Source organism: Lacerta agilis, chromosome 6 (genome assembly GCF_009819535.1).
Source record: "Lacerta agilis isolate rLacAgi1 chromosome 6, rLacAgi1.pri, whole genome shotgun sequence".
Lineage (NCBI taxonomy): Eukaryota > Metazoa > Chordata > Lepidosauria > Squamata > Lacertidae > Lacerta > Lacerta agilis.
The window spans coordinates 49,358,743-49,385,596 of record NC_046317.1 but is presented as its reverse complement, the minus strand read 5'-3'; the positions used below and the strand labels follow the sequence as shown (position 1 = coordinate 49,385,596).

Below are 26,854 nucleotides of genomic sequence, written 5' to 3'. Positions count from 1 at the left end.
TAAAAGCAACGGTGGCATTGCATGCAAAAGCTATGCAGAATAAGCAGATAAAATAATCAGATACTGACAGGAAACATGACATTTTCAAAACAAACACGCCTGCTTGCAAATGAGATACCTCCTTTTATTGCCACACCAATTTGGCTTTCGGAAAGTCACATATTTCCATTCTTTATGATGGGGTCTTCTGAACAATAGATAAGAATGGAATTCGTACAGTAAGTGCTCGATCTGACTGATGCTCTGCTGCCAGTGTTTATTTGCAGCACCAACACAGTGTGGCCATTCCTAATGTTTCACTGCTGACCAAAGCCCATCCTGGCACAGAAAGCTGCTAGCACATTTTATTTTGTTTTATTGTGTGGTATTCTAAGGGTCACTCAGGCAGTGCAGGAACTTGAATGTTGTTGCAATTCAATCCCTATGTCCAGGGGCCATTCCGGAGGTAGAGGAGTTGGGAAGCCATCCTTAGTGATTGGTTGCAGTTCAATGCCTGTGTGTCAGGGGGCCATTCTCAGGGTAGAGGAACTGTGAGGCAAGCTTGTTCTGTTTTGGAAGTCACTGGTGATCTGTTACGGTGGCTGGCTGTGGTCATTTCCATCCACCCCTTTAAAAGTATCTGTTAAAGTTTAGAGTTGTTTTCAAATCACATTTATGTGTTTCTCACACTATGCATAAACAAAATAAAAAATAAAAAAATTCCTTACAGTAGCACCTTAGAGACCAACTAAGTTTGTTCTTGGTATGAGCTTTCGTGTGCATGCACACTTCCTTCAGATACTATGCATAGAGTTAGTCAAGCTAAGTTCTGACAAAAGATTGTGAACTGGTTATGATGGGTCTGGAATGAAAGAGATTACAATCCCCCCCCCCTTTTGTGGGTTTCCGTAATGCCCCCCCCGAATTCTCCAAAGGTTGAATTCTCCAGAATTCTCAGCCACAGGTTGCCTTTGTCCATGATTCCCAAAGCAAGCCAATACATAAGCACTGGTTTGTTTTTCTTTCTGAATACCCTATGTTTTTGTCCTGTCTGCCAGAGAAGAAGGGAAACTTCCCCTAGTTTGCACCTCTCTTAGTTCCCATGAATGGGCAGCAATTGGGATGCAATGTGCATGGAAAAATCTGAGAGACTAAGGGCACTTCCAGACTTGCTTTTCTGTGGGTGGGATTCGGCCACATGCCAGAAAATTGCAAAATTAAAGTGAATTTGGGCTCTTGTACAATAAATCCACCCCACCCCCAGGAGAAGGAAAAATGGAAATGCAGTGGAAAGGCTGGGATACTAATTGCTAGATCCTCAAGATGTCAAGTATTAAACCTGGGACTTTCTGCATACAAAAAAGATGCTCTGCCACTGACCTATGGTCCTCCCCTAGTTTAGAATGGCCATAATGTAGTTAACACTTGCAACATTATTTCTATGTGTGTTAGCACTTTAAAATGTTGACACATTGCTTTTAAGAATGTGGCCTCATGTCAGGCAAATGGGAACTGAGATGTCCTAAATCAGAAATCACTTCCAGACCCAAAATACTTTGCCCGTATTCCTTGTGGTGCCCTCAAAGAAGTAGAAAAGAATTGCCACTATTTTACATAAACCTTTATTTTATTTCTAGAAATGTTGGATTGGTTTCTACTAAGTCATACTCAGAGTAGACCCATTGAAATCAATGAACCTGAGTTATCTGTGTCCATTAACTTCAGTTGTCTATTCTGAGTAGGACTAGCACTGAAATAAATGTGCAACTCACAATTTATCACAAAGAGCTTTAATGAGAAGCATATTAATTTTTGGCGCTGAAAGACGTTCCTGGTGCAGTTTTGGCCTTCCGGCTAAGCTGGAACTCCCCTTATACATTCATTGTCCTTGTGTTCTATGTACACAGGCTTTTCCATGCTGATTAACATTTGTTCTTTATTGGGGTCAAAATATTGATGTACATTTTCTCATAGGAAAGGTGTCTCAGCATCAGATAGGACAGAGCTTACAATGTCATACCACTTCTCCTCTTGGAGTCCTTCCGTGTGATTGGACTGAATGACAGTATATCATTGTAAATATGCCCTTGAAAGAGAAGCAAAAGACATGTTTGCATTTGCGATCAATCTATGTACACCAAATATTTTAATGGTCACGTAGTGCATTACTTTACAACATAAAACTCTGTGATTCTCAGGGAAAGGTGACTATAAAAGGAACTCGGATGTATACAAGACACTATAATGGGGTATTTTCAGAAATCTTGAGGCCTGAGAACATGTGAAATTATGAATTGCAAAATTTGCTTTAGAACAGGAAAAAAAGAGTGTTGTGAAAAGAGCTGCAAAGATGATAAAAGGTATAAAAGCATAGGTGAATGGAGTCGGGCATGTTCGGCATAGCAAATTCATTAAGGCTGCAATCCTGTTGGACGTTTTCCAGTTTTCTGACCTACATGCTGAACACACTATGCCGCAAGATGCCAAACAGGCATATCCAGCTCCCCATTGCCAGCACCCCCCATGCCCTGGCTCAAATAATTTTAAAGTTCAATAGGATGCTGTAGAAAACTATCGTCTGATGTATATGAGAGACCCATGCTGTTTATGACATGTAATGCCCTTTTGATATTCTTTGGACTGGCTAGGCTGTTTATTTCCTGCCACTTGCCTTTTCTTTCCATCTTCCCTTTCTAATTTGGAACTTAGATTTTGACTGCGTCCTTTGGACACAACAGCCCAAGGACCACTCTCCTGCCTCACGCCAAGCTGATTCCTCATACTACAGCCTTAAGCCTAGAAGGACGAAAGGGTGGATGAGATGAATTCTGCCTCACAGTGATGAGGAGATGCAGTTGGCTGTCACTGCTGCCTGGGTCTGAAGCTAACCAGAAACTCCTGAGGTTCCTCTTGTTTAAGGAGTCAAGAGGCCTGTTGAAAGGCAGAAGTGAAATAAATGAGGGCGACTCATATAGAGGATGTCATATAGAGGAGGGAGAAAGGTTGTTTTCTGCTGCTCCAGAGAAGCGGACATGGGGTAATGGATTCAAACTACAAGAAAGAAGATTCCACCTAAACATTAGGAAGAACTTCCTGACAGTAAGAGCTGTTCGACAGTGGAATTTGCTGCCAAGGAGTGTGGTGGAGTCTCCTTCTTTGGAGGTCTTTAAGCAGAGGCTTGACAGCCATCTGTCAGGAATGCCTTGATGGTGTTTCCTGCTTGGCAGGGGGTTGGACTGGATGGCCCTTGTGGTCTCCTCCGATTCTATGATTATATGAGTGTGGCTTGCTGGTCTTCCACGGCAGCTGGATGTCTCCAGATAGCATGTGAGGGTGGAGAAGGTGCCTACCTTTCCCTAAGAGACTTCTTGCACTCATGGTTGCAAAGCTATCGAGCTAAACTTACTTCTCCATTCATTGATCGAAAGCTTTTCGCCCTCTGTGGAGTCATCATAGGAGTGCTGCGCCTCTGTCTCTTCCTCGATGTCTCGGTATGGGTCAAAGTAAGCGTGAGCCAGAGCTTGGGTGGCCGTCGGACGCTTTTCCACATCCAGCTGCAACATTTTGTCAAGCAAGTCCACTGCTGCAAGAAAGGAGGGAAACGGAGCTAGGTAAATTAGGTCAATAATGCTTAAGACTAGGATGAACCTGAGAGAGTAATGTGCCCAAAACCAAAAGGGATGCTTGGCCTCTGAGGCACTTTCCCATGGCTGACTGCATCAGCTCATCAGACAGAGCCAAAAATGGTTTTCATTATTATATTGAATCTCACCCCCTACTGAAGTAGCACAGAAGATGGTGGCCACATACATCACTGAAAGGAGAGAAAATGCATATTCCAAAAGAGGTAGCCCATCCATAGATGCACATAACTGTACAGTAGGAAAGGACCCCCAGAGTCCTCAACACAGGAATTACAGCTAAAGAATCCCTGGCTGAGTGCCACCCAACCTCTGTTTAAAAGCTTCCAAGGAAGGGAAGTCCACCACCTTCTGTTCTACTGTTGTACAACTCTTACATTCAGAATCTCATTTGTTGTAATTTGAACCCCTTGGTTCAGGTCCTACCCCAGAGTAGAAAAAACAAGCTTGCTCCCACTTCTACGTGACAGCCCTTCAGATATGACAACTTGCCTATCGTATCTGCTGTCAGTCTTCTCTTCTTCAAACTATTGCACAGTCCCAGACATACTTAGTTTCAGTGATGAAACTACATCAGTCCCGCCCCCCGACCATTCTGAGATTTACAGCATCACCAAGTAGTTTGGCTCAAACAACCCCCACCCCACCCCAAAAAATCATGCTTGCATTTTACTCCATATTTAATTTAGATGATTTATTTATCTCCAACGCTATGAGGCTGAGAGGCAGTGACTGGTCCACAGTCACTCAAAATTTGGAGAAGTGTGAGTACTGACAAATTGCTGTGTTTCAGTTAGTGTATTGTTTTGGAAAGTAAGGATTAAGTAGGTTTGCCTCTAAATGCAAACAGAATAAATTTCTCCCCCATCTCTTCTGCTGACTATATCTGTGATCCACTGGATCATGTGTGACGTTTCTCCATGTGATCACATATCTAGGGAGTGTTGCATAATGGGGGGGGGGGAACATAACCAGTAGGGAGAGTTAAGGTAAATAATCAAAACGTAACAGCAAGGAGTTATTTCACATTTTAAATTCCCTTTCAGCCTCACTCATCTCAAATTGTGCAGAAAAGAGGTAAACTGCATGCAGAAAAAGACAGCTGAACTACACTAGGCTTGGAAAACAGGAAGGCAGGAAACCCAGATGTTAACCAATCTGTCAAGACAATTTCCTTATCAGCCCATTTTGGAAGCGCAGTGCTTCTTCTCATCTGCAACCTACATAGAAGGAGTGGAGGGAATTCAACAAGGACGATTCACACACATCTCTTCCAGAGTTGAAAAGCTTCAGTTCACAGCTACGTACACAAATATTTCCTTGTCTTGATATTATGGGAAGAATTCATTGTGGTGCTGAGCAGACTGCTCTGTTACTGCAAGCATTTCTGGTTGCCTGATGGAACAACCTGCCCTCGTCTCCCCCAGGTGCTGTTCTAGGCAGTGGTGGAGGAAGGGGGTGTGTGGTGGGTGTGGCCCATCCCTGGTGTCATCCCTGAGGGGGAGAGACATCGCTGCGCTGCCCCCCTGGGACACTCTCCACCTCTGGTTCCAGGGGTTCTCATGATGCCACCCCATAGTCAATGGCAGTAGGTAGGCAAGGGGGGGGAGCCCTGCAGCACTAGTGAAAGTCCTTATGCTGGCAGGGCCTGTTAGTAGAATCCTGCCCCCAAATCATGACAGGAGTGCAATAAGACGCCTTTGTCGCACAGAGCAATTTGGAACAATCGCAAACTTGCATCTTTAAGGTGTAGCTTGCATGACATGGCCAGGCTGCTGAACTTCCCCATCCAGCACAACTTTTGAAATTGCCAGAGCCCTGTCATCCTTGGCATCTGACCACCCTATTTTAAGGGATTTTCCCCCCCTTCATTTGTCATCATCATCAAAACAGTACAGAAAATGATGATTACTCTAGCTCCCTGGAGGACACTGCAGAGTTCCATTGCCTCTATTGTAAAAAATGCTTGCTCGGACAGCCTTACTAAAAGTGAAGTATTAAATAACAACAACAACAACAACAACAACAACAACAACAACAACAACAACAACAACAACAACACATTATTATTTATTCCCCAGCCAGGCTGGGCAGCTTCCAGCAGAATATTAAAATACAATGGTACATCAAATATTAACACCTTCCCTAAATGCAGGTTCTATGGAGTTAGGGAAAATGTGTCTACTTACCCAAAGGACTAGCTTTGGGGAAAAGGAGAGATAAATCCATTTTAGGGATCTTGGGGAGCGTCTGGATGTAGTTTTTCGCCTAAAGGAAACAAGACTTTCAGACAGGTATACAAATGCCCCACAACCGGAAAGTGTAAGGAGCAATATTAAAGTGTTTATATATTGTTGGGGAACCAAAGACTCACACATGCAGTCAGCTTTTAACTTGAGCAGTAGTTTACAATGGCCCACATATCTGTAAATAGGACACAGTAATAATTCTACCAGTTATTAATGCCTCCTCTGTTTTGCTCTTAATTCCAGGAGCTCCCTTTATGCAATAATTGCCTGTTTATCTTTCCATTCTTCAGACAAGTAAATATGCTTACGAGGGAGTAAGCCACAGTGTACATAGTGAGACTCTGAATAAAGATGCAAAGGGCTGCACTGTTAGGTAAACTTAAGTACAGAAATACAATGTGCTCTAAGACACATAGCAAATGATTAGCCCAAGGAGTTCTGGTTGCCAATCTTTGTTTGACTGCATCCCAAACAGGTATAGAGATCTTCCAATACAGCATTTTAGTCATTGCATGCGTCTCCTGTAAGTCCCTTTGCGACTCTGAAGGCACAAAATCCAGTCCACATGTGGGAGAACAGTGCAAGCCCCACATTCTGGGGACCGTATGCCAATAGTGGGCGAGGCCAAGCACAAAAGTGAGTGAAGCATCTGATGCAATTTTCTTACCGCTTTGTCTTCCAGCTTTTGCACGAATTCTTCTCCGGGGCTTCCTGTCACTTTCAAGATCTGAGTCAGCTGATCTAAATCTGGCAGGCTAAGTTAAGGCTTATTAAAATAAAGGCTCAAACTTTGGAACGTAAGTGCCAAAGCACCTGCACAAGTTACATTTATATATCTATTTATTAATGCGTTTCTATTTTGTTCTTTCTCCATAGAGGTTTGCCTCCACCACCCTGATTTTATCCTTGCTAGACTAAGAGATGGTGAGACTTTCCCGTTTACTGATTCATAGTGATAACGGTGGCAACAATCTACAACCTTTGGGTAATATGTTGAGTTTCAGAGCCTCAACTTATATCTGAAATATCCAATTCCACCCCCCTCCCCCCGCATTATTGTGCATTTTTATATTATCTTTTCTACAATGGCAACTTTGGGGTGCTTACATTGACACCAACAATAACAGTAATAGCACACAACTTTGATTACAATGCTATACGCATTGTAAGCCTGACTGAACTCAATGAGACTACTCAGAAATGGTGTAGACATGAATAGGATTGTGCTGCTTGCCTCCCTAAGGGAGGGAATTCCACTAATGTAGTGCCACCACCGAGAAGGCTCTATCTCCCATCCCCACATAATCAGCTTCCTCCAGCGGTGGGATTCAGAGAAGAGTGAGCCAGAGGGGCAGTGGGGCATGCTCAGCTGACATGTGGGGAAGCTTTCCTGCGTATCAGCTGAGCAGCCCCACTAAGCCTCCAGATTGTGCAGAGACCCTCCCCAGAGCCTGAAGAGGACATTCTGTTTGCGCTTCGGGGAGGGTCACCTCATGAGCCAGAGGGGAAGCGGGGCTTTGTTGAGGCTGCTCAGGTGCAAGGGAAGCAGCGGTGGTGGCTGTGCTACCCTGCATGTCAGCTGTTAGGTGGGAAGGCTGAGCAGCCTCAACAAAGCCCCTCGACACCTCTGGCTCATGAGACCTTCCCCGGAGGCCAAAGAGGATGTCCTCTTCAGGCTCTGCGATGGGTCTCCTCACAGGCCAGGAGAACTCTCCAGGGTGCTCCCCATTTCCGGGTCCCACTTCCAGGGTCCTGGCACCTTGTGTGTACATGGTCGCACTCAAATAAATTTCACGTAAATGGGGAGTTGCCTGTACCTCCTGCCACAAGGATTCCTATTTCCCATTATTTATATTTTTAGTCCATGCACCTAGAGTATCAGCCTCCATCACACCCTCAACGAATGCATTTAATCCCCCAGCTTCCAACCCCCAACCCTACAGGTCATAGTTAGAGAAGGATACAGTCTTTACCCTTAAACAGAGTTTTCCCAGTCAACATTTCTGCCATGATACAGCCAACAGACCAGATGTCCACTGTTGAGGAGAAGAAACACAGGAGGAGGAGACGTATTTTCCTCACTTTGTAACAAGCAAGCGTGTTTAGAGCTGCCGTGCTTAGGATTTTGCTGCATTGCTCTTGTTTTATTATTTGATAAGCCATCAGCCACCTCCGAAGGTCAGAGAGGTGAGTTAAACAAGGGTTTAAAATAAATAAATAATGCCCCGCAACAATGTTTTGTATGTCCTATTCCTCCTCTGGGGTCTTACTGAATATTTTCACTTCCTCTCTCTTGAAGGAGATGGTGGAGTGTGTGCAGGGATGATTGCAGACAATGACTAGTGCACATTTAACGCAACACAAGCATTTTCTAATAGGGATAGCAGCAGAAGTAGCTGCATCAGAAACACCTGCGCTTATGTGCCATAACTCAGGTTAAGAAGCTACTCACTCTTGTTAGCTTCTCTGAGAATACAGTGCATAGCGGCACACAGTCAACCCCTGAGTTGTGCGGTGGTTGCATTCCTGGCCCCTGCGTGCATCTGGGGGGGGGGCGTGCATAAACCCGCCTCTCCCCGTTATTGCCTTTTTATGGCCTGTTCCGCTCTTGTTCTGCCCTCTTCCAGGTCCAGAACACTAGCTCATGGGCTATATAAGGGGAGAAAATCAGTTTGAGCTGCAATCCTATGCACATTCATTCAGGAATATTCACCACTGCACAGAGTGGGGCTGACTTCTAAGTAAACATGTATGGTATTATTTATTATTTTATTTATTAAATTTGTATACTGCCCTATGCCCGCAGGTCTCAGGGCAGTTCACAATGTAATATAGAGACAATGAGTTGTGCTATCAGGTTTGTACACATTTTAAACAGGTGCATCTTTGAACCAGAGGAGGCAGTGCTTTTTTTCCCCTGGGGGAACGCGGGGGACGCATACCCCTAAACATTTTGTGAATCTAATGGGAGAAGAAGACGAAAATTAGTTTCTTCTCTAGCACAGTGAATCATTAGTTGCATTGCTACCCCCGATGGCAGCCCTTTGTCCATTTCCTGTATTTATTTTTCCTGATTTGAAGTATAAAATGGTGGTTTTCTTGAGTCAAAATGGGAGTACCCCCTAAATACTTTTTTTGGGGGGGGGAGCACTGAGAGGAGGTATAAGGGAATTATATTGTACTTGTTTATCAGGTGGCATTATTATTACTGAAATCTTAAGAGCATGAAAAGCCTTCTAAGGACACTCACATTCTAATGAGAAAAGTTCCCCAGCAGCTGAACAAGGAAATTATTTCACCCACCAGTCTGATTGTAATGCATCCAGTTCAGGATCACTTCTGGGGCTCTGTACCAGCGGGTCACAACATAGCCTGTCATCTCAGAGTCTGCATGCCTTGCCAAGCCAAAGTCCAAGATCTATAGCACACACACACACACACACGGTGAGATATAATGAAGGAACCACAGAACAGACTCGCCACCCTTCAGGAAAGGGAAGACTTCTTTTCTAGGACTATTCTGCATCACCAGAACACCCTACAATATCACTTGGACACAAATCTCCGTCTGCACTAGAAGCAATATATTCCTATTCATAACAAACATCTTCTCCATCACACATAGAAACTAACAGGATTTCCTTTTCAAGCTGGCAGCATAAAACCAGATCAAAAACTTTTCTCATGAACCTTGCTGAGTCAGTATCTATATTCCAAATGGTTTTCAAACCTAGCTGATATGAATCAGGGGCATGGACCATGGTCAGTCCCTGTTACCATCCCAAAGTCATCTGTCAGTGAAAGAGAGTACCGATGATGGAGAATAATTTTAGGTGCCATTGTGCAACTCTAAAACTGGGGGCTGAAATATTTTTTGTGTATTTGTGATGTACTGTACTATTTTCTTCTTTATTGTTTTATTTGTAAGTGATGTGGTTTTTTTTTTGGTTTTTTCCTTTTCCTTTTTTGAAGTTTTCTTTGTATATCTATGCTGATTACATCAGAATTTCCCTGGATTTGCACTCTGAACCTCTTGCTTCAAGTTCAGCAGCATACATTAACAAATATTCAAAATTGGGTCTCTATCAAATCTGCAATTTTATGTAATCTTTGGGGTAAGTTCCACCGAAATCAGTCAGATGTACTTTCAACTAACCACACATTTGACGTGGTTGCTGATTCAGAAAAAGCACCATCAAACCAATCTTACATGCTACATGCCTCTTACTTTTGAAAAGTATTCCTACCTTTAGTTCACAATCTTCATTGACTGCCAAATTACCAGGCTTCAGATCCTGCAATGCACAGAAAGGCCAGGAAATAAGTCTGCAAGTCAATGTGACAGACACACAAAACACCCAGCTTGGCACATGCTGGTTTGCAAACACCTCCCCCCAATCCATGCCACATGTGGGTGTCCCCATTGGCATGACTCTTGATTTTTGGGCTCAGGCAGAGTGTCCAGGCATGTTGGTGACATCCCTTGTCTTTAAATGAAAATCAATTAATAATAATAATAAATTTTATTTGTATCCCACCCTCCCCAGCCAAAGCTGGGCTCAGAGTGGTGAACATCATATAAATAATACAATATGCATAATACAATATGCAAATAAAATAATATGCAATGAATTAGGCACTTTCAAAAATCAAGATATAATTTTTCAGTTTACACTAGTAACAGCTTTTTCAGATAAGCGACAAAACCAAGAATAACTTGGGAAATGTCAGGTTGTGAAAAGTAAATAGACCCAACTGCCTCAACCCATCTCTAATTGTGTGTATGAAAAACACTAAAAGCCCAATTTCTAGTACAAGCAAAGCTCAGCTCTGGGGCATGCGGTACTCTTAGTAGTGCCCCATGTGAGGAGTGCAGTTGCAGTTGGAGCGAAGCAATCCCTTAGGCCACCCTAAGGCAGAATAGTGGCAGCTCAAATGTGGCCAGGCTGGATGATGGTATTGGTTCTGGGTCTATTGCAACACACTGCTGGAGCAGAACCAGCGACTGTCTTTTCCACATAGCTAAGAGGCTTCTAGGGACAGAGGATAATGTCCCTGGTAGAGGCAGGCAGATATCATTAGGTATCATTTGGTAGTCTTTGGCATATGAATAGGGACTCGCTGGTGTTTTGAGCAAGAACATATGTACATCAAAAGAGAATCTGAAAAGGTTTTGGGCAGAAAAGGTATCATGTGCAGGAGAATGCACTGTAAGCTGTAAGAGAATCTGCTTTAAAGAAAGTTAAGGGACACATACCCTGTGAATGATTCCAGCGGAATGAATATACTGCAATTAAAAAAGAGAAAACACACAAACTTCTGTTTGGTCATTTGTGAACAAGTATTTTCCCACCCAACCCCCAACAGTCAATCATCTGTCAGGATTTTGCACAATGGAAAATGTCCCTTGCTATTCTCTTATAACAGTGATGGCCAACCAGTAGGTCTCCAGAGGTTATTTGGACATCAGCCTTAAGCAGCATGACCAATGATCAGAGTCTGGAATGATGGGAGTTGTAGTCCAGCAACATTTAGAGGGCCACAAGTTTTCCATCGCTGACTTACAATTGGGATGGGAATTAAGTTGCCCCCAGTGGCTCTGAGATAAATCAAAACAGTCTGCTTAGTTTCTACCAAACTGAAATGGTGAGCTATGAAACTCGGCTGCTATATACTAGACTTTCACTAAGCCTCTTATAATCACACACACGACCAACCTCTATGTCCTAAAAAACAATAACCAATGTACCTTATTCCACTTGCTAAGTTATCAACTAGAACATGGGGAGACTGAAAGGTTATGAACTCTTAAAATGAGCAGACTTGTAGAGGCATTCATTTTATAAATGTAGGAATTTGCAAGCTAGTTTGTCCAGTATAACAGAATCTACTTTTTAGGCCAGAAGACAGACACAAAGGAAAATTCAGCAGGAAAAAAAATCCTACTCTGAGTCTTCTCCAAACCCTTACCTTCAACCCTTTCAACACCTGGTAGGTTAGATACTGGATCTTCTCTTCACTGAACTGATGTCCCATTATCTTTTGTAAATCTGTCCGCATGTATGGCATCACCAGGTAGCTATAAGACAGTAAAACAATTCCCTGAATCTCAAAGAAAGACTGTCACGGATATACTAAGACCCTGCATTTCTGAGAACTATCCTCTATTTCAGGATCAGAAATGACAACATCACAGTGAGAAAGACAGGAGTGCTACATAATCTGTTTTTAATACTACTTTAAAGATTTTTAAAACGTTAAGTGGTTTATATATGCTTTTCAATAAAATAAAAACAGCAATGAAGAAATAACATTCTGTGCCCAGAAAAAGCTGAATTCTGCAACTTGTATATAAATTATGGAAATTAAGCAAATCAGTACATATTGGCTTCTTTTCAGAGTATACACAAGCAATGGTTTAGATTCAGTCACTGACTTCAGGAGAAATAGAATCAGGCTGAATTCAGCTGATTTTTGTAGTACCAGGCAACAGACTAACACATTATACCAGAAGCAAACCCTACAGTAGACCTTTGCAGCATTTTATGGAAGGAAGTACAAACTTACAAGTCTTGGAATCCGTCAAAGGTCATAGCTGAAGTAAAGACATCAAGTAACCCAATGACCTGCAGTAAAAGGGGACATGGAATTTAATATTATTAAGGGCACACTGTAGAAGAGCAGTTCTGTGCCCCACCAGAAGCAAAGCCATGGTTCAATGTCAGTTCAAGCATTGGGTGGAAACCTAGATTTTATACTATATGCTGTACAGTATTCATGCAAGTCCCAAATCTAGGGACTAACGCCAGGAATAGTAAAGAATGTATATTTTCAGATGCTAGAATACTAATACTGCAAAACTTGCAAAAGGGATTGGACCGTGCCCAACAGCCGAAACTTTCCTGAAGCTGAGAAAACAGGAGTTACTCGCATTATTAGAATATCACCAGCATAGCTGATTGCCAATGTTTACCATTTTGGGGAACAGAGTATGAACTTGCACCCCGCCCCCCACCAGAGTGTGAATTCTGAAGGAAAGCAGATTTTCATCTCTGCATTGTGTGCAATCCAGAAGTGGGATATTGCAATTTCCCTGTCCTCTTCATTTGGTATACAGTGGACGCTCGGGTTGCGAACGTGATCCATGCGTTCGCAACCCCCAGTGCTGTGTCTGCGCACGCGCGTGATGCAATTTGGTCTTCTGCGCATGCGCAAAGTGCAATTTAGTGCTTCTGCACATATGCGAACACCAAAACCCGGAAGTAATCTGTTCCAGGTTCGGCGCGTCTGTAACCCCAAAATGTGTAACCCGCAGCAATCGCAACCTGAGCCAAATGGAATCTGTTCCAGAAGTCTGTTCGACTTCCAAAACGTTCGACTTCCAAGGTGCGGCTACTGATTGGCTGCAGGAGCTTTCTGCAGCCAATCAGAAGCTGTGGAAGCCCTGCCGGACGTTCGGCTTCCAAAAGAACGTTCACAAACCAGAACACTCACTTCCGGGTTTGCAGCATTCAGGAGCCAAAACATTCGACTGCTAAGGCATTTGTCAAGCAAGGTACGACTGTACTAGAGATCCTAAGCAGATCTGAAGAAGAGTGCATTTAACTGGCACAGGCCATGCTACTCTTTTTTGCCCACTTGAACTAAGTGCATCAGATATTTGGAAGAGAAGCAAAGGGAAAAGGGCTCAGGGGTGGAGATTTATTAGATGTCACCTATTGTCAGCTCTTGCTCTTTTACCCTCATCCTCTACATTGTCTATAAGGACTAGGGCATATCAGTTGCTCCACCCCTCTGCATGAAGATTTTGCCAAAGTGTAATGTGGTTAGTACAGTGGCAAAGTTTAATACAGGGATGAAGAACATGTGGCCATCCAGAGTTCCCTGTGAAGAGGGACTGATGGTTAAACCACTCTTGAGAATTGTAGCTCTGGCTGGGGAATAGGGGTCTCCTAACAACTCGCAGCACCCTTGAGAAACTACAGCTCCCAGAATTCTTTTGGGGAATCCATGACTGTTCAAAGCAGCATGATACTGCTTTTACATGCATAGTGTGAATGTGGCTAAAATCTGTTGGGCATGCAAATTCTGACACTGCATACTTGGTCAGATTTTGTTTTGACTACCAAAACTTGGGTGGAGCTAGATTCCGATATTCAATTCCATCTTCCATCCAGGACTGTGCATGAAAGACATAGACAATTGTGTGTAAGCAAGCAAAGGGAAGGAGTTACTCACATTCTCATGCTGCATGTGTTTCAGCAGCGTCAGTTCACGATAGGCTCGCTTGGCAAAGATCTCAGACTGGAATGGGCGGCAGAGCTTCTTAATCGCCACTTTCTCCCCGGTCTTCTTATCTATTGCTGAGCTGTGGCAAATAAGGCAGGAGAAATCCAGAAGGATATGAAGTTGGAGTACTATGAGAGCTTCCGCGTGTTTACTTGAAAGTATGGGTGGGCAAATCCATCAGTACTGGTTTCTCATTTTCCCAGACTTAAGTTTAGTTCATTTCTTCAGTTCGGCATTAGTCTGAGATTTTGTTTTCTTTAAAGTCCTCACAAAAATTCACCAGCAATTTAGTGGACATTTCTCATAATAAACACATTTTTGTAAGCCGTTACCACTATCATGCACATTTATGCAAGCAATTTTCTCTAGTACATATTTTATGTTATTTTCACTAATATATGTATTTTTGTACACTTTGTTTGGTTGGAGGCCTGCACCCTAAAATTTGGAGAAGTGTGAATTTTGAAGAACAAAATTCAAAGCTGCATTTCAGCTTTGAGTATTATTGCAAGAAGTGTGGATTTTAAGTAGATTTGCATAAAAATTCAAACCACATCAATTTTCTTCCCAATCTCTATAAAGTGGGTTTAGGATTGTGTCCCTGTATCTGTCAGCTGAGGATAACATTTCATGCATATCAAAAGCTTATGCCACAATAAAGCTGCTGGTCTGTAAGATGCCATGGGACACTTTTTCTGTTTTTAATATAACGAAGTAACCCATCTTTGTCTCTGAAAGTTCATGTGCACATTGTATGTGCATTTTTATTGAAGTGTTTGTGTTCTCTGCTCTGGTTCTAATGTTGTTTTTATTGTTATTCTGTATCTTTATTTATCATAATAATCATAACATTAAAAAAATATTGGGAATCTATCAGTGGAAAGGTTGGGATACAATTTTAAGAAAGTGTTTTTTTTACAAAGCAATATGTGAATGAGTATGGGAAAAAGAGATATACCAACAATGTTCCATGTCAACTAATTACAGTGGTACCTCGGGTTATGTCCGCTTCGGGTTGTGTTTTTTCACGTTAGGAACCCTGCAAACCCAGAAGTGAATTTCGCCATGCGGACGCTTCTGCGTACGTCTGCGCGTTCTGTGCAATCCGCGCATGCGCAGAAGTGCGATATCGCGCTTTGTGCATGTGCAAAATGGACACTCAGGTTACGTACTTTTCGGGGTGCAAATGGCACCCCAGAACAGATTGGGTATGTAACCCGAGGTACCACTGTATTGTCCCCCAAATGCAGGAAGGATTCAATAAGCCAATGAGCCAGCCATGCTCTATCCCTCTCTAACCATTACTGAAGGCTGATGTGATACTTTTTGCAATCTTGCAGCTAAGTGCTAGAGCAAAGTCACTTGGTTGAGGCTACAGTTCCATAATCACTTTCCTGGGAGTAAACCTCACTGCTGCCAGTCTGACCCCCCAAAAGGTACTCCAGAGCGGGGAGGGTCCTCTCCAGAATAAGGTGGCATGGTAGTTGTGCTATTTCATTCAGTTTGGATTTCTCAGCCCTCACAGTAGCAATGCTACTTGGGACTCATCCATTTTGTACTCAGCAATCCTAATGACTAAGTAGACTTGGAACTTGAGTTACAAAGGTTTTAATATTATTCCCTTTTATTTTTTAATCAACACAGACAATTGCCTATAAGCAATCTGAGTCTATACATTCAATGCTTTTTTGTGTGTATGCAGCCATAGGACTCTGCCTGTAGAATTGTCCTGTGCCTGCAAAATATTGCACCAGACATTGCTCACAGCAAGTCAGCACATGATTAACTAGGTTATCATGTGGCAATTGCTATCGTTATGCAAATACCATGAATCCACCCTTGGTTACAGCCTGCTTATTAACCAGTACAGCAGAAATGCAAAAATACCAGACACAAATTCATTCCACCTGATGAGTACGGTATATGTGATAAAAGGATGGCTGTCCTTTGCAGGCATTCTTGGGCTCTAGGAAGTTGTAGCAGCAGCTGAACTCCAAGAAATCTGTCCCTTTCAGCAGCCTGCTCTGATATTTTAAACATGTTCTGCCTCTGCTGTCAAAGCCATTATGCCTTTGGATACCAGCTGCTTTGAGAGAATAGTCTTGTGTTTGGTCCTGCATGTGGTTTCCCCACAGGCATCTGGTCAGCCACTGTGGCAACAGGATGCTGGGCTACATGGGCCATTGGGATTGGAATGGCCTGATCCAGCAGACTCGTCTTATATTATTTTTAAGAGCCAAAAACCTTTCAATCTCTTAAATAAAAACCCTTCCCCAATTTGCTGAGATGGCAACAGTATTGTTGTGAGTTTGGGGGGGGGGGGGTCAGCCTGCATGATGTCCAAGACTCTTGTGATTCTTGGGGTCCTGGATCCAGCAAGGGTTAAAAATTTAATGGACGATTTATGTCTCAGGACCCATTCCAAGGTATAGGAGGTACGCTTGCCTTGAAGCCACCACCAAATATGGCTCCAAAACCTGCACGATGCATATTTCCAAACATGTATTTGTTTTAGTCACCTATATTTTTTAATATGCTTTGGCTATCTTATGTGTCCACCTTTTAAATAAGTAACATGGAAAGAGTCTGACTTCACACCATTCTTTACTGACTGCGAGTTCTGCCCTGCTCAAAGTTCTGGGGGTAAATCATCATGCATTCTAATTGCCGGGCATGGTTTTTAATACGCTCCCTACCATTAGGCAAAGTGAGGCAGCTGCCTCAAGTGACAAATGGTGAAGGGCAGCAGCTCAAAAATGCATGCATAAACTAATAATATATATATATTCGTATACATACACATGAACATACATAAGCATATGCTTAAGAATGTAAGAAGAGCCTACTGCATCAAGCCAGTGGCTCATCTCGTCCTGCATGATGTTCTTACAGTAGCCAGCAAAATGCCTCGGTCCGTGGAGGGAGAACATAGCCATAAAGGTTAGTAGCCACTGGTGACTTTATCCTCCATATATTTATCTAATCCTCTTTTAGAGCCACTTAACTGTGCCCTGAAACAAATATTCAGTTTCTGCCCTGTCTCTGCCCCCTCATTTAATCTTTATTGATTTTAAATATTGCATCCATTCATAGAATCATAGAGTTGGAAGAGACCACAAGGGCCATCCAGTCCAACCCCCTGCCAAGCATTCACTACAAAAAGAACAAAGAAAATCAAATACAAAGAAAATGTTACATATAAAATAAAGTTATTCCGTACACTGAGACATCCGTCTTCCTCGGCATGGGTCTTTCATTTCCTTGTTGACTGCATATTGTATCACATTTAACTTCTCATAAATTATCTATAATCTTTGTAGCATATGACACTGCAGAAGTTAATCAAAGCATGTCAAAGATTTCATATGTGAACAATGTTGTTTTAAATATAATCTGTATATATCCCATTCTTTGTTAAACTTTTGGTTTGTCTGGTTCCTAATTTTTCCTGTCATCTTTGCCAATTCTACATAGTCAAATAATTTCGCCCGCCATTCCATTTTAGTTGGTAGTTTTGGCCCTGTCTCAGTTCTTTGGTATTTGGAATGGGTGGCATATTTTTGGTCATATAAGAATTCGAGGTGAGTGGCCTTGCAATGTAGATCAGCCTTTGATAACTGGATTCCCTCTAGCACTTTTGGGCTACAATTCCCATCATTCCTAGCCACTAGGCAGCATGTGTGTTGCTGTCCAAAGTATCTGGAGAACAACCAGTTGCTGTATAGGCTGATGTAAATTACATTTGGTTGACTATATTTGGTCTATCTACTTCCTGGTCTGAAATAAAGCATGCCAGTTCTGTGTCTGCTCAGGGGCGCAGTGCACCTTGACGGTGGTGCTGGGTGGGTAAGTGGGCGCCATTTTCTGTTTTCCCCCAGGCAGCAAAATGTCTTGGGACCAGCCTTGGTCATTGGCTATGCATCTCTACTGGCAAAGCTGCTGGCAGTCCAGATCCCTGTCTGTACCTGCCATATCTGAAATGTCTTCCTCCGATGTGGAAACTCTCAGTTTGCACTGGTGCTTTATGAACCAAGGCACGAAACACCTGAAATATTAACAACAAGGGGCCTTGCAGGAAGTGAAGCAATGGAACATTAAGGAGCCTTCCCCACGTCTAGCTCGTTCGAGCTGATCTGTTGACACTTGGAATGGCGCAGGCTATGGCCGGAAGGAAGCAAGGTACCTTTACCACGATGCAAATCGCTTTCACTCCATAATGGAGGAGAGTGAAGGACCTCCTCTTGACTCCTCCCAAGAATCCAGGCTTCCAGTGTCCTTTACCCCAGTCTCTCTCTCTCTCCCACCCCACCCCACCCCCTGCCGCCATCTGCCAAGGGACCTGGGGTTCATAAAAAAAAGCCACTCACCAGACAGAGCCATAAGCTCCAGAGCCCACGGGGCTGAGAGAAGTGTATCTCCTAGGAAGCTCCCAGACGGTCTTGTTTATTTCTTGCTTGTAGAAGCCTCTTCTCCTGGGGAAGCTCATCTCCTGTGTGTCTGGAGTGGAACCCTCCAGTGCTCAGGGCCCCCAAGAGGAGATTCAAAGCCAAATCCGGAATCTCCCCACCTTGAAAGCTCCTCTAGGAAAAGGAATACCTGTGGGTTTCCGTCTCAGCTGCTATTGTTGTGCTCAATGAGCCACATTTCCCTCCTCCTCTGCCCACACACCAGCCCAGGAAGGAGGCATCAGGTTTCAAATTAGACACACCTCTTTCCCGGTACTTTCAGAGGACTCACCTTTTCTACCTTAAAGGTAGCCAGCTGTAGAGACAACAACCATGTTTGGCTATTAGGTTTTTACTGCTGCAATTAAACACTTTCCTCGTGTCCCTGATTGCTGGTTTCCATAGAGGGTAAAGCGGAGGGAAAGAAAGAGCTAGAGAAGGCATGGTGTAGATCAGACTTTGTCCTTGGCTGGAAAATTATGGATGCAAAGGAATAAAAAGATCTTAGAACAGCCGTCAAAATTCCAGCTGGTTGAGTCCAGCTGCCATATATATATAAAATGTGGGGGTGGGGGCGTGTATTTCTTAACTGCCCTTCACAATAAGAGCACAGAGTGGGTTACAACAATAAAATACACACTTACACACAATTAAAACTGATACAACTGTAAAAGAAAAGTGTTGTTGTTGGTTGTTTTTTTAAAGCAGAATCATGCACATATACCAGTATATAACAATTAAAAGTGGTTCCAGATACAGAGGTACCTCAGGTTACAGACGCTTCAGGTTACAGACTCCGCTAACCCAGAAATAGTACCTCGGGTTAAGAACTTTGCCTCAGGATGAGAACAGAAATCGCGCAGTGGCGGCGCGGCGGCAGTGGAAGGCCCCATTAGCTAAAGTGGTACCTCAGGTTAAGAACAGTTTCAGGTTAAGAACGGACCTCCGGAACTAATTAAGTTCTTAACCCGAGGTACCACTGTATAAAAATGAAAACAGATCAAAATAGTTCCAGTACTGATGCAGACTGGGCAAAAGAGCTTCACGTAAAAGGCTTGTCTATCCCATGGCTTCCTTCAATCCCATGGCTTCCCATGGCTTCCTTCCTAGGCAGAGGGCCTTCTCGGTAGTGGCGCCCGCCCTGTGGAACGCCCTCCCATCACAGGTCAAGGAGATAAACAACTACCTGACATTCAGAAAATACCTGAAGGCAGCCCTTTTCAGGGAAGTTTTTAATGTGTGATATTTTTGTATCTGATTTTTGTTGGAAGCCGCCCAGAGTGGCTGGGGAAATCCAGCCAGATGGGCGGGGTACAAATAATAAATATTATTATTATTATTATTACTATTATTATTATTCAATCGGCAAGGAAGTGTAAAGGAAGCTTAGAGCTTTTGTTTCACAAAATGCTATTGAAAATGTTGGCCGACTCATTGGAAACATTCAGAGGCAAAACCAAAAGGCCATATCCTGCATTTTAAGATGAAGTTTGAGAAACAAGACAAACCTTGTTGGGGTGATAATTATTGCCTTGAAAGTGATGCTTTTCTCAAATGGTTGGGTAGCAGCAATAGTGTGGGGTTATTGTCATCATGTCTTTCTAGAGGCATCACTGTGTGAAACAGAATTTATATCATGGGTGGCTTATCTGCATCCCATTGTCCATATCCAGCCACCAAGTGTTCTTAGCTTGGCTGTTCAAGACCCACCAGGATTTGGCAAATAGGTGGGGCATTTTTATTATTTTTTAACCCAAACTAAATTGCACTACACACCGGTTGAGCTTGGGTTGTTGTGCTTGTCCCCCAGCAACTTTAGAATTTTTTTTTCACCAAAAGAATTTATTGGATTTTAATAACGAAAATACACAAAACACAAATACATACACTACAAAAACCACACAAAATACACACAAACAAAACAGTTATTTACTCATCCTTATCCTCTTTATAATCCTAAACTTGGGACTTCCTCACATCCTCTCTTTTGCGTTCATTTCTAATCTTCTTTAGTAACTTTGTAACATTGTAAAATCTACTTTCTTACATCTAATCTTAGTCTTACAATTATAATCCACATATCTTAAATCCTAAATCTTATTCTTATCAAATAAAACATCAAATTCCACATCTCCACTTCTTTTATCCTCTCTTCACTTAACTTTGTTATGCTGTAGCCTATATTTCATCATATATTTAGAATTTTTATTGACGGTGCCAGCAGCCACAGCCCTGTCCTTGGCCTGCTACTTGCTGTATCCTCATTGTCAAGTGCTTCTGCAACACTGAGCTATCTTCCTATTTCCTGGTGGGCTAATGCACTATTTGGCAGAAATTGGTTCTCTTTCCTCCTGTCCTCTGGGCAAAGGTTTGGCAAAGCTGCCACTATTGCAGCTCTCAATGAAAAGTACTGGTGGCATGGCAAATTATCTGGACAAATTTTCACCACTGCTGCCGAGAAGGACGAGTGTGTGAGAAGTGTGTTTGTGAGAGAATAGGAAAGGCATGTGGTCTGTAGCTAAGATGTAAATGTGGGCTGTGCAAGCTGGGCTGGGTGTGGGGCAAGTGTTTGCCAAGCGCCCAGAGCTGGGCTCCTCACTGCCAGGAGGTGCGGCCTTCCGCCTCAATGCCATCTGCAAGGCCTTTAAGGAAGCCAGAGTCCTGCAAGGCTGCCACTGTCTCCACGAACCCAGCCCACCTGCTTCCTGATGAGCTGGCTGTATAGCAGTGGTGGGTGCAGTGGCAGCCCAGCAGCTTTCTACAGCTGTGCCACCATGGGAGGACAACGAAGCGGTGCCACTGGAGCTGGCAATGCCAAAGGGCTTGCCACCATGGGCATGGGAGAAAAGGCACGCCCTCCTCACACGCTTGATTTAGAAGCCAAGATTTTATTTAATTGCCGGTACTGTGTAACAATGAGTACCACCAGAAAACAAAGCACTGGTGTGTTTAGAAAGAAAGATGCATGTGCATGGTGAGTGGCAATATGTGCACTTTAGAGTGTGTTGGGCAGTCACATTCCTTTTGGATTTATCTACACTGGCACGCACTCCTTGGAAAAGGTATGGGTAGGCAATGGTGATCATATGGCTTGAAGACTGAAAAAGATTCACCACCTCTGGCCTAGATGAACCCATGGTTTCATCCAGCAGGGCTCTTATATTCTTAAATATATTTTTCTCTGATCAGTGTGCAGCTTTGCAAGTTATGGATCTCATTTCCGGATACAATGAGGAAGTGTTGACTTTCAGTGGGCAGGCTGGGGAACAGGACAAAGATAGGTTAGCAATAAAACCACTTGTAGGTCTAAGATGACAAATCACCTGCCTGTGGCACAACCAGCAGCTGCTTACAAAGTTAATCATTAGGTTCACCCAACAGTCATGTGTAAATAAACAGCAGGGATCTGAGAGATGATTGCAAACAGAGTTCATTTATACCAGTTATCCAGGAACAATTCTATAGCTCACTTCGTAGTCCGGTCAGTGGATTACAGCTCTAGTTTTACCTTCTAGTTCCCTTGTAGGATGGAGACTGAGGGAGACTTCACATTTTTTAAGTAAATGATAGCCGTAATTGGACAACTAACCAACAGATTGGCTTGTTGCCTCCCTGCTTGTCTACTATGGTTGGGTAATTTACTTGAGCTATTTACCACAAGCCATTCCCATTCCATTGATCACATCATCACATGCTGATTGCAGGCACTTGTAATTAGCTGGATAAATGAATGCATTATGAGTGGTCAGAGGGTTGATCACAGTGAAAAAATGTGGATCTGTGGCTAATAGGCTCATGCAAGGAATGGCGATTATGGACAAGTTTGTCATGCTTGTGAACTGCTTTCATCCCTCTGCTCAGGGAGACACCTTGTGCTCAAATTAGCCTGAGTACGTCAAACATTTTAGAAGGCTGCAAGAGTGCTATTACAGTGCGTATCTACAAATTATGCCCCAGAAGACAGGCAAATCTCACTCTGTCTGGGCACTGCTAGACAATGCAAGAGTACTTTGAAGACCCAGCCATATTACATATGGCTTTCACAACACTATTTTTGTATGCATATTTGAGGTCTTTGTAAATACTTTAAAGGATAATTTTAAAAGGTGATCACAATTACAGCCACATTTTCAATTGACTTTCAATGTATTGTGGAGATTTAGGTGTTCAGTAGCCACACTTCACTCAGGCTTGTATCCATTACAGCAGTATGGATGCATCTCTTTAGCACAAAGATTTCTGCTTGTGGAACAGGATTTCCCTCTTCTAGTCCCACTGCCTGCTTCCCAAATCTGCTCTGTAATATTGGGGGTACCCCCAGAACAGATTTATGGGGTGCCTGGGGAGAAGGATGATTGGGGGCAGGGCGGGTGAGTCACTTTGTGCAGGCATCCTTGCACTGTTTGGATGCTTATTTAGAACTGCAGTGGTACAAGCCAGTGTTTTTTGGGATTGTCAAACAAATCCAACACAGAAAATATTACATAGTTCAGACACAAATATTTGGCTTTGAATCTCTGCTGAAATCAGTCTATTTAATTGTCATTATGTTTTCATTTAAAACACACACAGATAAATTCAATTATTGTGGCACCCTAATAGTATTTATTTTGAAATTCATTTTGTTAGTTTAGGGCCAGTTCTCCAATCTGTTAAATTCATATTGAATGTCAGTTTTGTCTTCTGCAGCCTTAACTACCCCTCCCAGTTTGGTGGGATCTGCAAATCTGAGGAGCATCCCCTCAATTCCTTCATCCAAGTTGTTTATAAAAACAACTATCGGCCCAGGACTGAACCCTGCGGCATCCTACTTTTCACTTTTTTCCAGGATGACGAACCATTAGAAGGAAGCCTCAACATTCTGGAATGCAAATAGCCGATTAGATTTCTGGAGATTAATGTAGAGAATTGGCTTAAAGACTACTACAGAGGTGGTGAACCTCAAGCTTGGGTCTAAATGTGGTCCTCAGGGCATCCCTACCTGACCTTAGGGACTCTTTGTCACCATAGCCATCAGTCCTGTTTTGCATCCTCCTTGAGCGTTTTTACCTGGCTATAATTTATCCCTGAATGCTCTTGCTTGTCTGAATTGAGAATAGTGTGTAGAAACAATTATACAAAAGGTAAAGATAATCACCTCACTGACAACTCCAGCTTAATAATAGCTCTATAGCTAAGGGATTCCCACCATCTTATCCCAAAAGGAAGCATACTCTTTTGTCCTGGTCTAACTGAATATTTTACAGGCACCAGTTTACATTTCAGCCAGGTTTACAAGAAAGTGCAGGCAGATGTTATTTCCTCTGATCTGTTCTTTTCACTACCTACTTCACACTAATATATTTAAAATATATCTGTTCCAGCACAATGAATGCATGTCTGCAAAATGTGAAGGATTAAGAATGACTTATAACTTTACAAGCACAGCTTCTTGCAGTGTGGCCATGGAAGATGTAATTCCAGCTTCTTCAGACTTATGAAGCTCATTTTCAGAGTTGACAAACTCAAATGGATACAAACCAGGGGTTCCTTAAAAACCATTCCTTACTTACAGTCTGTGCTTTCAAGAGTCTAGTCATAACATTATTGAAATGTGATGATGAGTAATTGGTCTTTGGTATCTTGTTTACAAATTTGAACAGGCTTAGTTTGATTATTTTATTCAAGAGAGTAATTGGGTTGGGGGGCATTTAAAAAGGCAACACAACCACCCAGTTAAGATTTTTTTCCTTGCTTTTTACACATAGTGCTATGATGAACTGTAAGACATTACTGCATCATATCCATTGCCTCAATGAATGAATCACCTTAATTACAGACACACATTAATTTACAACCACCACCGCCAGTCCATTAAGTTTGAAAAATAGGTTTATTTTAAACCAGTGGCATTGTGTGATATCCTATATGGCATAACCAGTTAGAGCAAAGTTCCTGGATACAAACAAATTTGCAGAAATTATCTTTTAATGTATGTACTTTCTGTCCAGAGTTGAGGCAGTAGAACAGCACCACACTAAATGACAGGGAGTGCTCTCCACAGGGGCTCCCACATAGACTCTCAACTTCTGAGATATTCCCACTCACACATATAGCTATAAGTTTTTAAATTCTTTTTATAGCATTTCTGCATGAAAGTCACACGGTAGCATCTACACATAAAACGACTGATAAAAATAATCTTCCTGTTATGTTTTACAGAATATATCTACATTTCCATCTGAATACCGAGACTGCAGGTCCAGCAGAGGGAGTTTACTTTGTTTGGTCTTAAGATGGCCTCCAAACCAGAAGCATGAAGCAGCACTGCTCTCTAGACCCCAAGCCTCTCTACAGAGGGTATGACCTGAAGGGAGATCACTAGAAAGGAAGGAACTGATGGCTTTATTATCCACATGCCATCTTATTTCTTTTTCTTTTTTGGCGGCTTCTCTGTACAAAAGGGATAAATACATTAAAATCCCAGATCCATTAGGAAAAACAAAAATACTGCAAAGCTTCACTCTTTCAGAGACAGACGTACAATCCATGCATGATACCTGCATTATATAAATTTCAGAAAATACTTTAAAAATAGGACCTCAGATGCCCAGAATACCTGATGAACACAAAATACTTGAAGTGATGCCCCCCACTTAGTCCCTAAATAGGGCAATCTCATCATTACTTGATTTCTATCATATATGAATACAGTGAACTGAATCTTGTGTTCAGGCACACACAAACTGACAAATGAACTCATTTTTAAAGCCACAAAAGGAAGATCCAAGAAAGGTGCATGTTCACTTGCCCCTTTTCATCCAAAAAGTGCCCAAAATGTCAACCCATGAGTTGAACAAGAATAGATGGATTCTGCAATTGTATATGGCTCTGACCATGGTAGTGAATACAGTAATCAGCTGAATACCAACCCAGTGCCTCCTCCAGATAACACAAAGAAGCCTACATGCACACACAGCTACAACATGCAAAACACTCTGTCTTAAGATGATTTACAAAATGAACAGGCAGCACGACAGAGCTACTGCTGGGCATCTCAGAGTTGGGCAGGGGAGGGAGAGAATACCAAAAATGAGAGGTGCACCCTATTTTTGGTAGATTTGTATCCTGGCCAAAGCAGCCAGTAATACATGGGTATTCTGTGGCCCACACCCTAGGAAGCAGCAAGCTCCGAATCCCACTGTTAAGAGAACACTAACCCAGATTCCAATTTCTCCTCAGTCATTTAAGGCACACACTTTTTTTTTTTTACACTGGTCCAGACAAAATATTCCCAACAGGTAGCCAGTCATTCATGGGCCCATCCTTCCTGCTGAACAGAATACTGGGAAGAGGCTACAGGTGTAAAGCAGCTGCATGGCATGGAATGGAAAGACATCCCTCACCCTATTTTCTCTTATCTTAGAAAGCAGAGGGCACAGTTCAAGTAAAAGTTCAGCTTCCATCATCTTAAGTCTCTTCTTGATAGGAAAGCCATTTAATGGCAAGAATTGCTACTGAGAATTTGAAATCTCAGCTTCCCTGCATAATATCTGCCTTGCCATATAAGCAATGAAAGCTGGTTACCAACTGTAAAGGCTAAAGAGCAAACAAACAGGTCTTCAGAAGCATGTCCCAGGCTGTATACAAAAATACAAGAGAACATGCAGCATTATTTATACAGTTACTGTATAAATACTCTCCCTCCCACCCCCATTCAACACACACACACACGAAATACACACAAAACCCTTCCACCAAGGAGAATCTTCACGGCAAGAGGCACTTGAATGATATGTGGAGAATCCCTATGAAAAAGGCCTTCCCCTCACAGTGATATGGGACAAAGAGAGAGAAATAGATTCTCAAGACTCCATCTCCTCTTGATCAAGCGGTGGTGGCACAAAGCTAACTACTTCATCATAGGTTAGGCCTGGTGGAGAAAAAGAGAAAGACACATTGACTTTAGTGCAACCGGTGGGTAACAGTTCCTCCCCTACAAGATAATGAATCACTCCTAGTTAATTCAATCCTCAGAGTCAACGAAGATTGTTGAACTAAAATTAGGTACTAGCTGTTTCCAGATTTGCACACTGGATTCACATAATTATAGGCCAGACCTGAATCTACTTTCTGGACCGCAGCGATGGCCAAACTTGGCCCTCCAGCTGTTTTGGGACTACAATTCGCATCACCCCTGACCACTGGTCCTGTTAGCTACGGATGATGGGAGTTGTAGTCTCAAAACAGCTGGAGGACCAAGTTTGGCCAT

At 42.7% G+C, this 26,854-nt stretch overlaps 2 protein-coding genes across 3 annotated transcripts in view; both read right to left on the bottom strand.

The window, feature by feature from the left end:
* Positions 1-1,753: 1,753 nt before the first annotated feature.
* On the bottom strand, positions 1,754-18,956 carry MAPK13 (mitogen-activated protein kinase 13). The gene is made up of 12 exons (XM_033152545.1): positions 18,526-18,956; positions 14,108-14,237; positions 12,437-12,495; positions 11,840-11,948; positions 11,127-11,156; positions 10,117-10,164; positions 9,173-9,287; positions 7,834-7,905; positions 6,537-6,616; positions 5,810-5,888; positions 3,386-3,562; positions 1,754-2,065 (listed from the first exon to the last, which is right to left on the bottom strand). Exons 1-12 carry the CDS (start codon positions 18,642-18,644, stop codon positions 1,986-1,988), a joined length of 1,098 nt encoding a protein of 365 aa, XP_033008436.1. The 5' UTR covers positions 18,645-18,956; the 3' UTR covers positions 1,754-1,985.
* A 5,500-nt stretch (positions 18,957-24,456) lies between these two features.
* The window catches only part of MAPK14 (mitogen-activated protein kinase 14), a 29,417-nt gene continuing 27,019 nt past the window's right edge, over positions 24,457-26,854 (bottom strand). For both annotated transcript variants that reach the window (XM_033152543.1, XM_033152542.1), the window contains exon 12: positions 24,457-26,515. In XM_033152543.1, coding sequence (XP_033008434.1) covers positions 26,448-26,515 — 68 coding nt within the window. In that variant the 3' untranslated portion in view covers positions 24,457-26,447. The remainder of the gene's footprint in view (positions 26,516-26,854) is intronic.

Bases quoted from the DNA above. Each gene is read 5' to 3' on its own strand.
- MAPK13 (XM_033152545.1), bottom strand. From the start codon at position 18,644: ATGAGCTTCCCCAGGAGAAGAGGCTTCTACAAGCAAGAAATAAACAAG. The intron at 9,288-10,116 runs GTAGGAATACTT...TGTGTGCTATAG, and splicing joins ATGAAGATTGTGAACTAAAG to ATCTTGGACTTTGGCTTGGC. The intron at 6,617-7,833 runs GTATCCTTCTCT...TTAGCCTGCCAG, and splicing joins TCTGTTTAAGGGTAAAGACT to ATTTAGATCAGCTGACTCAG.